Source organism: Euprymna scolopes, chromosome 25 (assembly GCF_053919585.1).
Source record: "Euprymna scolopes isolate OS-2025 chromosome 25, ASM5391958v1, whole genome shotgun sequence".
Classification (NCBI taxonomy): domain Eukaryota; kingdom Metazoa; phylum Mollusca; class Cephalopoda; order Sepiida; family Sepiolidae; genus Euprymna; species Euprymna scolopes.
The window spans coordinates 32,140,836-32,154,166 of record NC_136506.1 but is presented as its reverse complement, the minus strand read 5'-3'; the positions used below and the strand labels follow the sequence as shown (position 1 = coordinate 32,154,166).

The following is a 13,331-nucleotide window of genomic DNA, read 5'->3' as shown; positions in this document are numbered from 1 at the left end:
AAGAAAAATCACTTTCAAGCCTTATGTAAATGGCAATTTAATGCAAAAACTATTAAAATAATAGACACCCATCTAAAGAATCTAACCAATATTTTTGCAGCAGAAAAGCATAAAGAAAATATTTTCAAGGAATTTAAAGTGAATAGCGTAATCTTAAAAATGCAAATAGATACTGGAAGTGAGGTAACAGTAATTTTGAGAATGGCTTTTCTAAACTATAATTGCAAAAAGATTTATTAAAATAATTGGATGTAACTTATATGAGAACACTAAATCCTTTAAAGGCAGTTTTGAAACAAAATCCACATTTGAAGCTGTTACTGTCATGGTTATCAAAATCATGGTCTAATATAAACCGGTTTATTTAATATCAATATCATATAAACTCACTAAACTTTAAAAAGATATAGCAATTCATCATATTTCAAAGGCTCCTTATTCATCTGCAATTTAAAATAGTTAACTATTTAAATGGTAGAAGGTATTCTCCAAAAGGTCCTTTCTGGTGAAAGTAAGCATGCTTTATCCAGAGTTCTTATAAGGAATTCGAATGGTGATTTTAAAATTTGCAACGATTATAAAATTGGTGTAAATCATAAGATTTATTTGGATGTATATCCTACTCCAAACATTAAAAACATAACTTATTCAGTAGCAAAGCTGTTTCTTATGAAAACTGCCCTGAAAAATGCGTAGCATTAAATTTAAATTGGTGACTAGATTAATGAAACCACAGCAATAGTCCTATAGGGTTGCTTGGATAGGTTCATTTACCATATTGAGCCGGTTCGATTTTTCAACAGACAATAAAGGATCCATCAGAAAAAGCAATCATAAACATGTTAATATAATCAAGATGATATTTGGGAGCAACCAATGAGAAACTGGAACAAAAAACAAGCATTCATTAAATAAACGAAGAACATCAGGAATGAGTATAAACAAACATAATTTTAATTGTAAAAAATTAATATTCTTTAGATATCAAATTTCAAGAGACTAACTTAGTAGTTCACCAAATTAAAATTTAATGCAGAAAATATTTTATATCTCTCCTCGCTTATAATAGAAAATAGAATCAATTCTCTGATTAACTAATTTATATAGCAAGGTAATTTATAGAAGACAATACAATGTAGCGGTATAACGGATAGACACAAACTGAAGAAAATTAAAACATATAAAAGTGGAATGAGTTATGCAGATTCACCTTTCATTTATACAATATATATGTATACGTGTTTATATATATATATATATATATATATATATATATATTTATATATATATATATATATATATATACTTTTATAATATTGTATTATATTCTTACTTTATGTGTTTTGTGCTTAGTTTAATGAAAGTTCTGAATGATAGGATTATCCAAGTATTAAGATAGACTATAAAGTTAATGGCTTTTGATTTTGATATTAAATATGTAAAAGGAAATATCATATCACATTTTGATGCCTAATCAAAGCTTCAGATTAAAAAGGAAAAAATAACAAAGTACTGAAAAGAGTCAAAGATGAATTTTTGCATAGGATAGAAACTAATGCATTCCTCATGAATAAGCTAAGTGTGGAGATGTTACAAGATCCAATCGTAAACCGAATATTTTTTACAATAAAGTAACAATAAAGAGTAATTGTTCAAAAGTGAAACGGCCATACAAAAGAAAAAATGTGATCCAAATGTATAATAGAAAAAGGGATCATTTAAAATAAAGATTTGGTAATGCTACAAGAACTATATAGAAAATAATAAAAAAAAAAATCATGAACGATGATATATACCCTATGAAATAACTGCTACACAGAAACGTTTAAATTCTGAAACTTTGTGACTAAACATATATACCTATAATGAGTAAAATTATACGCAAATGTCCCAAATGTGTGAAAATAAAGAATTTTTGCAAGAATAAATTATACAGAACTATGATCCTGAATTCAGAACCAGAATTCATAGGACTTGAGATTATTTGATATCAATCAACTTCCTTTTAGCCTAAAAATCTTCAAAGTAAAAAAATACTAGTGCTGTAAAACAAATATTGCCAATATTATTTGTAAGTGTGCCATAATGCTCCCAAATTTTGTGATGAAAGTCCATATTCATGATTAAGGAGTATTAGATACATCCCATATAAAACACCCCTTTACTATCTGCAATCAAATGGAATCGCAGAGCGGATGGTACAGACAAAAAACTGTGATTAAAAACATTTTTTTTTCAAGAAGAGAACATTAAAACTTTCCTAGCATGTCTGTTATTTAGTTACAGAATGCCGATAAATTATAAAGTCCGTCTGCATTAATGAGTAAACAGATAAGAGCCCTATAAACTATGCCTTAGCCAAATGAGAAATGGAGAAGTTGAACCCTAAATAGCGATTTCCATAATGCAAAAACGGCATAATACAACATTGATAGGCATAAAAGGTAATAACAATATTGACCATGAAAACCAATTAAGATCTGATCAAGAATATGAAGAGATGTTAAGTCAAAATACTGGTGATACCATAAATAATAGTGTAAATAAACACGAAAATATGTTGGAAGATTATCAGTGTTCATTTGAAGAGTCAAATTATGAAGCATTAGACTTTGAATATAGATGTACCAGATAAAAGTCTGTTATAATGGAGAACACACATAACAATATAGAGAAGAGCAGAAAATGGAAGACAAGCTAGGAACCTACATTGGATATATAATCCATAACATTCTGAGAGGTAAAATGTGGTTATTTAGACTAATACAGTAATTATTATAGCCAGACTTTATAGTTTATAATGATATAATACTCTATAATTTATAATGATATAATAATGCATGTGCTATGAAGTGAAAAATATGCTTTAAACATCGTAGTAATATCCTTAACGAATGGGAATAGATTTGATGTAGGATTTAGCTTAGAATGACTAATAAATAATAACATTTTGAACAATTTCTGCAACAAATTCTGCTATTATAGTTATGTTTTCATTTTCAGCATCTACAAAGAAAACTACCACAACAGGTAAGTGGATTTACATTTAATGAAAATTATTAATGATGTGTTCATACTTTCTTTTATTTTTTTCTTTAATAATTATTTAACCAAAGTAAGTTTTTGGCATAAAAAGAATAAAATCAGATTATTCTCAAATGTTTCTAAAGAAAATAAAAACAAGCACCTTTCTTTAAGATTTCAGATAACGGTTTAATTTATGATATGGACTAGCACAAAAATAAGACTCTTAAACACAACAATTTGAGAAATTTTAGAACCGTTCATTAGTTGCAATTACTCCCTGGTCTACTCTGAAACAGAGAGGTAGTAGATGTAAGAATCTCATCTGAAGTTAAATAGATTCTAGCCTAAGTATGATATGAATTATCCCAAGTAATTAAAATAAAAAGAAATCATTCTTGAATTATAAAACCTATTATTGTACTCTTGTGCATGTAATAAATACATATGTTCAGATATGGTTCATTTTTCTACATAATACTAAAACTCTGATAACTTTAGTTGCTTCATTTGAATGTTTTAGAATGTGAGAGAAGGAAAGATTAGATGAGAAGCGGTGAGAGGAGGGAAACGGTGTAAATAATCAAATAGAATATTTCTTTTTCTTAATTATTTGCATCACTTAATTATGTTTGACAATGAATGTCCCTTGAGATAAAATATATATCTATGTGATGGCATGTATTAGAAGTAAACAAAGGTTTCCTGTTCATTCCCAAACAATGCTGGTAAGCATTTTAGTACTTTTTAATGTTCATATTATTACAAAAGTATATTAATATATTAATCTATTTTCCTTGTAGGACCAACCACAGGATCCACTTCAACTGGAACTCCAACGATAACATCAACACCATTTATTACTACAGGTAAAATATGGAAGAATACTCAACAACAAAACTTTACTTCATATATAGAATTACACCCCTCTAGAAACATTCAGTAATTCAGAATAAAATTAGGTTATCAATTAGCATTATAACCACAGTTAATGTCAGTCTTGTTATGATGATCTCTTTTTCTTATCTGATAGTGTTATGTATACGCATATATATATATATATATATATAAACATTTCAGTAGCTTACACACCTGTAGCTTCGATTGAACTACCTCCTGAGATTCACAAATTATGGAAAATAAATTTAGACAAACAATAAGAAAATAAGCTAAAAACAAAACAATAATATGGCAGTGCAAAGTGACACTTCCTAATCTAATCTTTATCTCTACTATCATATAAAAGGAATTTGTCTGTGTATGTGCGTATGTGTGAGTTAATTCCCTAAGGACTCGAAAACGGCTGGGTCGATTTTTATGAAAATTCGCACAAAGGTTCTTTATGTAGTTGGCAGTGTTCTTAAATAGGTTTTGTGTAGAAATGTATTTGATAAGTATCGATAATCGAAATAATCTGATGAAAGAAAGAAGAGGCGATTTTGATAGAAGTTAACATCTTACACAGCCTAACATCACAAGTGTATTTGAGAAGTTTTATTAGTACACAATGCGAAAGGCCCAACATATGAAATCAACAGTAGGTTCTTTGATATAACAGGGGTGTGTTCGAAATGAATGTTTCTGCTTAAAGCACAATTTTACAGTGATACTTGACTTTTTCATTTTAAATTTAAGTGCGAGCCATTATCATCACTTACATGCAAGCCATTATAAGCATTTAAGTTTTAAGTACTGCCAAGCATATAAAATCAACAGTGGGTTCCTTGATATGGCAAGGCTGCATTCGAAATCCATAATTAAAGCATGATATATGACTTTTGCATTTTAAACTGTAATGCAAGATATTATAGATAAAAATAATTTTATAAACTCAACAGTAGGTTCTTTACAATGTAATGTAGACTACAATATAGTATGAACTTTGTCACTGTGAGAGGTATGTGATGCTTCCTCCAGGTGCATCGCGATGAGTCCCCAATTATATATATATATACATCCACTGTGCACTACTCATTATGCAGTGTCCACATTCTTTTATCAATAATATTAATTTGCAGTATCTACTTTTGTATATTGATACTATTCACTATATCAAGCCAAACCGCGAAGTAAAATTTAGACGAATATATCTCCTTCATTTTCTTGTCTATGTAATACTACACAACGATGGTAAAAATGTTTGTGTGTGTCTGTAGTAGATATATGTCCATGGATTTATTGATGATTTATTATTCATGAATATTGTAGAGTTGATATTACTGATGTGAGACAGTAGATACACTTTCTCACATTAGTAATATTAACTCTACAATATTCAATATAGAGTATCTAATATGTAATATCAGTTTCCCTATCCCTATTTCCTAATTGACGGTTATTTTATCTCATACAAGGTATGGCATAAGGGCCTACTTCACAAGATTTCCAGCTACGGTATAACTGGAAATGTTTTCTCAGTCATTAAATCATTTCTCTCCGATAGGCTCATAAGAGTAGTGGTCGATGGACAAAAATCAGAGGCCTACAGTATTAATGCTGGAGTCCCTCAAGGGTCAATCCTGGGCCCAACTCTCTTCATGATCTACATCAATGACCTCCCTAAACACATACTTAAATCATTCGTTGACATCTATGCTGATGACACGACCATTTACAGCAACACATCAAAGGCTGTAAATGACAAAGTTCTCTCTGATTCTCTCTCCTCTGATCTCGAGCGCGTGGTTCAGTGGAGGAAGACGTGGCTGGTTACCTTTAATGCATCTAAAACCAAACTCCTATCTTTACATCATCAATGCTCTGATCCCCATCTGGCATCAATTGAAATGGATGGCTCTCATCTAGGAGAAGCCCCGTGTTTTGACAAGCTTCTGGGTTTGTCCTTTACTCCTGATCTGAAATGGAACACGTACATCAAGTCCGTTGCCAAGGTCGCTGGAAAAATGGTGGGATCCTTCTACCGCTCCAGAAGATATCTCACTACTGATGCAATTCTCTATCTATATAAAAGCCAAGTACGTCCAAGGATGGAATACTCCTGCCATATCTGGGCAGGAGCTGCTAAAAACAGCCTGTCCTGCCTTGACAGAGTACAAAATAGACTTCGTGGCTTAGTGGGGGATGCCCTTTTCTCTACCCTGCAACCTCTCTCCCACAGAAGAGACGTTGCAAGCCTATCCTTGTTTTATCTTTATTTCCATGGCAGGTGCTCGTATGAACTCCAATCTCTGGTCCTCCCTTGCCAATCTTTCACGAAAAACACCCGTCTAGCTGAATCCACTGTGAAAAATTTCCCCCACTCTTTATCTATGCCTAAATCAAAACGTGGATTCCATAAACAAAGCTTCTTTCTTAGAACTGCACGCCTGTGGAACTCTGTTCCGTCTGCCTGCTTCCCACCTGACTACAACTTGGATGTGTTCAAGTCCAACGTTAACAAATTCCTAATGAACCGCCCTCTTAAGTAAACACTTCATTAAATCTCCACACTAACGTACTGTACTTGCAATAACCCTTATCCCTGAGTGGCTTCCGGGCCTTGATAAGTGGTGACCACCTTGTAAAAAAAAAAATGTAAAATATCTTTCAATAAAATACAACATATATTTTCTTTTTCTTTTTATTCACGTAACAGTGACCCCTAAAACCACCACAACATCAAGACCTACTTCAACAACATCAGGACCCACATCAACAACATCAGGTAAGAAACTATTTGATTAATAATGTAAATATTCATATATTAACAAAATAGTTTAAAATAAATAGCATGCACAGTATTATATGTAAGAATTATTTTTCAAATTATTAAGACAATGTAATATGCAAAAGTATTAATTATCCAAGTGACATTTAGACATTTTCTTGTTTATGAAATATTATACAAAGATAAAAAATATATAGGTTTATTTCCATAGATATATTGATGATTTATTATTTTCACATAATTTAATTTCTCTATTTTTCTTCAAATTGCAGTTCGTTGTGAGTCGATAAATGGTATGAATGATGAAACCCTCATTCCTGATAACTTCATTACTGGAACACCATTCACACCAAACTCTCTTGTAAGTGATATCAGACCTGGAGAAGATGGATGGATTGTACCAGCACCAACTAAACCCAATGACCTAAAACCCAGCATCACAGTTAAACTGACCAATGACCCTGAAGGAGTAGAGCTGATCAAGGTTGATGTGAGTGGGAATTCAAAGAAAGTCACAATTCTTGTAAAACGTCCAGAATCTGACAATTTCAAACCACTTCCTGGTGCCACTGAAATTACTGGACCATTCATCTCAACCACATTTGACACAGTAACAGCAATCAAGGTGATTTTGGAAGAAAAAGAAGATGATCAGAATCCAAACTACAAAGTATGGTTGGATATTGAAGCATGTTTCCATTTGCCAAGTAAGGACATTTAATAATCTTTAAAATTCTTTTAGTCAATTTGTACTAATTCTACAAATAAATGTTATTTCTGTCATCAGAAATTATTTACAGATAACTTTTACTATTCAAAATTTTTATCTTATTTGTTATTCTACTCATCATTCTCCAAACCGAAAATTACCAAACGTTACTCACAAACGATATAGATGTTTAGGTATTCCCAGAAACATTATACAACATTTGATATAGAATGACTAATAAATAATAAAGTTTTCAACATTTTCTCCAATAATACTGCTACTGTAACTATATATATTTATTTTCAGCATCTCCAATAACAACATCTACAAAGAAGACTACCACAACAGGTAAGAGGATGTATATTTGACGACATTTGAAAACGTTTCCAGCAAACACTCTTTTGTGATTTTTTAATATTCTTTGAACATTTTCTGATCAAATGCACTTAAATTAATTTTTTGTTTATTTTTTAAATAATTATTTCATTCAAAATTTGTATGGAACGATTATAAAGGCAGACTATACACAACATGTTTTCAAACATAAATAAATTTTTAAGATTTCAGATAAAGGGATCTATCTAAACAAGTCTTGATTCTAAAAAAGATCTTGACTTTTAGTCCATTCATTGTCATTTATTATTTATTTATGGAATAAAAATTTTATAGTTATTCATTTTTAAAATAATTTCTTTTAATGTTTTTTTGCAAATTGAATTCAAAATATAGTTTCATATTGGGCAAAAGCAGACAATATAAACTGAATATCTGTTTTTAATTTGTGATAGAATCTCAAATTTATTTTCTTTTATTAAATCCAATTTAAAATTTGTTGAAGACAAAAATGTCCTCATTATCATCATATAGAAGTTGTAGTGGGTGTCAATGAAATTTTCAGTTTATCAGATTATTCTCGTTCATTAGTAATAATTCAGGTTTTGTTCTTTCTATTTATCTGAAATTATTCTTCATTAGATCTGTCACAGACTGTAGGCTCATAGATTTTACAGTGTGGGCAGAGCAATTTGCTTATTTGGAATATCAATTAAATTTAAATAAACAAGTTGCTCTGTATTATTTTCTGGTTAACCACAATTTAAGCATATGTTTCCATACAGAAGTCTTATAGCAAACTCTAACTCTCCCCAACTCCTCTACTTGTACAGCAGCCATTTCTCAAAAGAAGTATACATTCTGCAGATTTATCTGACATAAGTTCAATATGAATATACAAAATTTTATAGTAGCTTGAAATAATTGCAAGCCTGTTATAGATACAGCCAAGAGGAGGCACACAGAAATCAACATGAAATACATTGACGTGAAGAAATTAGAAACTCGCGATTTCTGAAAAATTTATAAGACTTTGGAAGTAATGGGCAATCAACAATTACCCCACTATCCAACAACCATTATGTTGTCTGCACTGCAACTGAAAAAGCTAATCTGCTTGCCCGGTTGTTTGCTTCCAACTCCACTTTAAGCTTAACAAACCACTCCCTTCCAAATTTCCCTTTGTTAATAGAAGATGATCTGAAAATCACCCTTTCTCATATTCATAATATCATAAAAAAAAACTAGACGCCTCAAAGGCGTATGGGCCTGATCTCATCTCTGGTATACTATTTAAAACATGCTCCTCTGAGGTTACCCCCGTTCTCTCCAAACTCTTCAACAAATTACCGAATCTTGCTTTCCCGAACTTGGAAAACTGCTTCTGTGGTAACAATTTTCAAAAATTCTGATGAAAGAAATGACCCACTCAATTATCGCCCGATTAGCCTCCTTCCTCTTTTCCCCCAAACCTTCATAAACTGAACTTAAAATCAAGCCTTAATTTACAATGACATATATGGTAAATGAAATAGATATTTTGAAATTTCTTGTGTTTTATTATTGCTTATATCAGATCTGTGTTAATATCTTCCTTACATTGAAAAACTGCTAAAGATTAAAGTTTTTTCTTTGATTTATGCTATGTAAGCTAATTTAAATAGTTTTGATTTTTCTAATTGAAAAGTGGTTTTCATCATTACATTTTGAAATAATATAATGAAAATGATTTCATCATTTCTAATGTATAATTATTATCCCTGTCATGGATAAACCTGTTGTATCACTCATTGACTGATCATTTGGTATATAATTAACACATTACTCAGATGAACAAAATAGCTATATTTATGATATTAGATGCTAATTTTTGTATATATTAATTAAGAATTAAATATAGCTATATAACACCACCACACAAACCCCACCCTTTTCAGGCTTGATGCATGAATGATAATTCTTTGTATTTAAATCATCAAATTTTAACTTTATTATGCTGCTACTTTATAGAAACAATGAAAAGAAGAATTTCCTAGTATTTTGTTCAGAATGACTAAATTACTAATGATTAATAATGATAAAATTTTAAATAAAGACTACTGCCACACTAAGTAAGTGGATTTATATTTTTGATAATTGCATAAATATTTTTACCAAACATATATTTCATGGTTAATGCATTAATTTTTACGCAATTACATATCAAATCCCACAACAGAAACTTTTTTTACATATCAAATCCCACGACATAATTTTTTTATTATTTTTTTAAATATTCATTTTATTTTTAAAATATCTATTCTAAGCATATTATTTTTTAAATTTAAAAATGAAATTATACACAAAATGCTTTAAATTTTTAAGAAAAAATCACACTGTACAAAAGTTTATAGAATGGAATTGATGGTGTATAAGTTATTGATTCTAAAATAGATATTGAATTGCTGTTCATGTTGTAATATATCGAGAAAAGGGTTATAATGAAAATAAAACTTGTTGTACATTTGCTGCTTTTATGAACTGCATTTTTGCACAACAGAATGTGATGACGTCCATGATTAGCAAGAGGTTTATGTCTCATTTCTATTTCTCTTGTGATGTCAGTGAAGAATTTTAAACAGATGGATATCACTTATAACTATTACATAGGCAAAACCTTTATTATGTTATTAAAAATTTAGATTAAATAGCAGTTTGCAAACTGAACTCAAAATCAAGCTTTGATTTATAATGACATGCATTATAAACTAAATAGACATTTTGAAATTATCGATTCTGTTTTAATATGTCCCTTACATTTGACGATTGCTTCAGATTAAAGATGTGTTCTTTGATTCATACTATGTAAACTAATTTCAACAGATTCAATGAATTTTTCTAATTGAAAAGTGGCTTCATCATTATGTTTGAAAATAATTTAATTTTATCTTTATTTTCCAATTTTATAGGAAACTTTGCACCACAAAAAACTTTGAAGATGTATGTGTACTATAAATTGCTAAAATTGATTTAATTTATTGCAGTTCGATGTGAGTCTTCTGAGGGTATGAATGATAAAAGCCTCATCCCTAATGAGTACATTAGTGGGACACCAGACACACCAAACTCTCCTGTAAGTGATGCTAGACCTGAAGGCCCTGGATGGAGTGTACCAGCACCAACTGAATCCACTGACCCGAAACCCAGCATCACAGTTAAATTGACTGATGACCCTGAAGGAGTAGAGCTGACCAAGGTTGATGTGAGCGGTAATGCAAAGAAAATCACAATTCTTGTACAACGTCCAGGATCAGAAGATTTTGAACCACTTCCTGGTGCCACCGAAATCACTGGACCATTCATCTCAACCACCTTTGACAAAGTAACTGCAATCAAGGTGATTTTGGAAGAAAAAGAAGATGATCAGAATCCAAACTACAAAGTAAAGTTGGATGTTGAAGCATGTTTCCATTTGCCAAGTAAGGATCATTCATATTCATTTGACCGAGTGTTTTATGTATATTTTACAAATTCTATTGATAAATATTATTTCTGACTTGGATAAACCTGTTGTAATACTGCTAGGTATCTCTCATTGACTCACCATTTTGTTACATAATTTACATATGACTTCGATTAAAAACATATCAATAATTAAATTAGATGCTAATCTTTATATAGACTAATAAAGAATTTAATATAGCTCCATAAGCATGTTTCAAATTGCAAAGTAAGGATATTTCATAATCTTTTGACCGATTGTTTTATGTGTATTTTACAAATTCTATGTATAAATGTTATCCCTGTCATGGGTAAACCCGTTGTATTTAAGTCATCTAGGTTTTTATGTATATTTTACAAAGTCTACATATAAATATTCTGTTATGAGTTAATCTGTTGTAAAACAACTAGGTATCTTTTATTTACCAACTATTTTGTTTTGTATTTTTTATATGATTAAAATTTTAAAAATGCTGTAATGGTAACTAATATTTGCTAGTATTCATTAAAAGAAGCCCGAGTCATAACAAGTAGAAAATAGTTTATAAATATATTGTGATAGCCTCTGAGCGTATTTGAACCCATGTCTGTCTTAAATAATCCATTTCATCTATAGATAATCATACAACAATTTTTAGTAAATTTTTTTCGGTTTACATTTTATATTCACATTTAGTTATCTTATTTATTAAACTCATTATTGTCCAAATTCTAATCTAGCTGGAATGGTGAAATTTTGCATATCTTTAAACTGTTTGAAATTACTAAAAATTAAGCACAAAAATATAGATGTTTAAATATAATCAGAAAAATGCTCTAACATTTGGCTTAAAATGACTAATAAATAATAATTTTTTCAACAATTTCTCCAATAATGCTGCTACTGTAATTATATATTTATTTTTAGCATCTCCAACAACAACATCTACAAAGAAAACTACCACAGCATGTAAGTAGATTTATATTTGAGGACATTTTAAAAAAGTTTCCAACTAACACTTTCATGATTTTCTGATCAAATACACCTAAATTAATATTTTGGGGTTTTTTTTTCATTAAGTGTTGATATGATCCCTTGAAAGGGATTTGCTATTGCTTCAGTTTGAGTGATAAATCTGGTATGCCGCTGTATAGACAAGTATTGTAGTTGCAGTGGAGTTTGTAGTGTGAGTCTTGTGTGTCTCTCAATGTTTCTTTCAAATACTTCTACCAGTCAGTATTAATGGCTTAACTAGCCAATCACAATATCGCAAGACGAAAGAGCCGGGTGTACTTATATTCATTGTATCAAATCTAATTTAAAATTTGCTGGAGACAAAAATGGTCTCATTATCATCATATAGGAGTTGTTGAAATATCCGTGAAATTTTCAGTTTATTATTGGCCTTTCCTGCTTTCTCATTCATTAACACATGAAGCGGTTTCCTTGGTAATCATTCAGGTCATGTTCTTTCTATTTATCTGAGATTATTATGCATTAGAAGATCAATCGCAGATTGTAAGACCGCACATTCCATTACTTTCTGGTTAACATGCCAAACAACATTCATAATCTCTGTGAGATAACACACCATATAACCATGTAGTCTTTTAATTTCAATATGCTAATATATTCCGTGTTTTCATTCAACGGTTATCAAAATAATTTTTAATAAGAGTAACCAAAAGCAATAAATCTTTCAGGAAATGTAAAATAAAAGTTTTTAGCTTATATTCCATAAAATCATGCTTCCGAAATTCATACATTATATTTAAATAAACTCATTAATTATAATTAATAACTGAAAAATAAAGATAGATTCTTTATGAAATATATGAGAGATATTTCAATCAAATTCTGATCTTTCATACAACTGCTGAATTTTTCCTATACTTAAGTTTTTAAAAAATAAGAAACAAGTAAATAACATGTTTTTTTTTAATCTATTTTTGCCAACTAATTAAAATAATATATTGTCATTACTGATGGTTTTGATGAAATTAAATGCAATATAATATGAAAGTTTAACAGTTCAATTTTGTAAACAATGATTATTTGTGAACACATTTTTAATTATTGAATATATTTCGTGCACATTCCACATTAACATGTATTATTCTAATATAACATTTCATATT

At 30.0% G+C, this 13,331-nt stretch overlaps 1 protein-coding gene across 1 annotated transcript in view; it reads left to right on the top strand.

Moving 5' to 3' along the window:
* LOC145247313 (uncharacterized) overlaps positions 1 to 13,331 on the top strand; it is a 558,870-nt gene that overhangs the window by 86,427 nt on the left and 459,112 nt on the right. Inside the window, exons 38-44 of the mRNA XM_080108949.1 lie at positions 3,004 to 3,030; positions 3,828 to 3,893; positions 6,620 to 6,688; positions 6,964 to 7,398; positions 7,707 to 7,748; positions 10,757 to 11,191; positions 12,121 to 12,162. Coding sequence (XP_079965075.1) covers positions 3,004 to 3,030; positions 3,828 to 3,893; positions 6,620 to 6,688; positions 6,964 to 7,398; positions 7,707 to 7,748; positions 10,757 to 11,191; positions 12,121 to 12,162 — 1,116 coding nt within the window. The remainder of the gene's footprint in view (positions 1 to 3,003; positions 3,031 to 3,827; positions 3,894 to 6,619; positions 6,689 to 6,963; positions 7,399 to 7,706; positions 7,749 to 10,756; positions 11,192 to 12,120; positions 12,163 to 13,331) is intronic.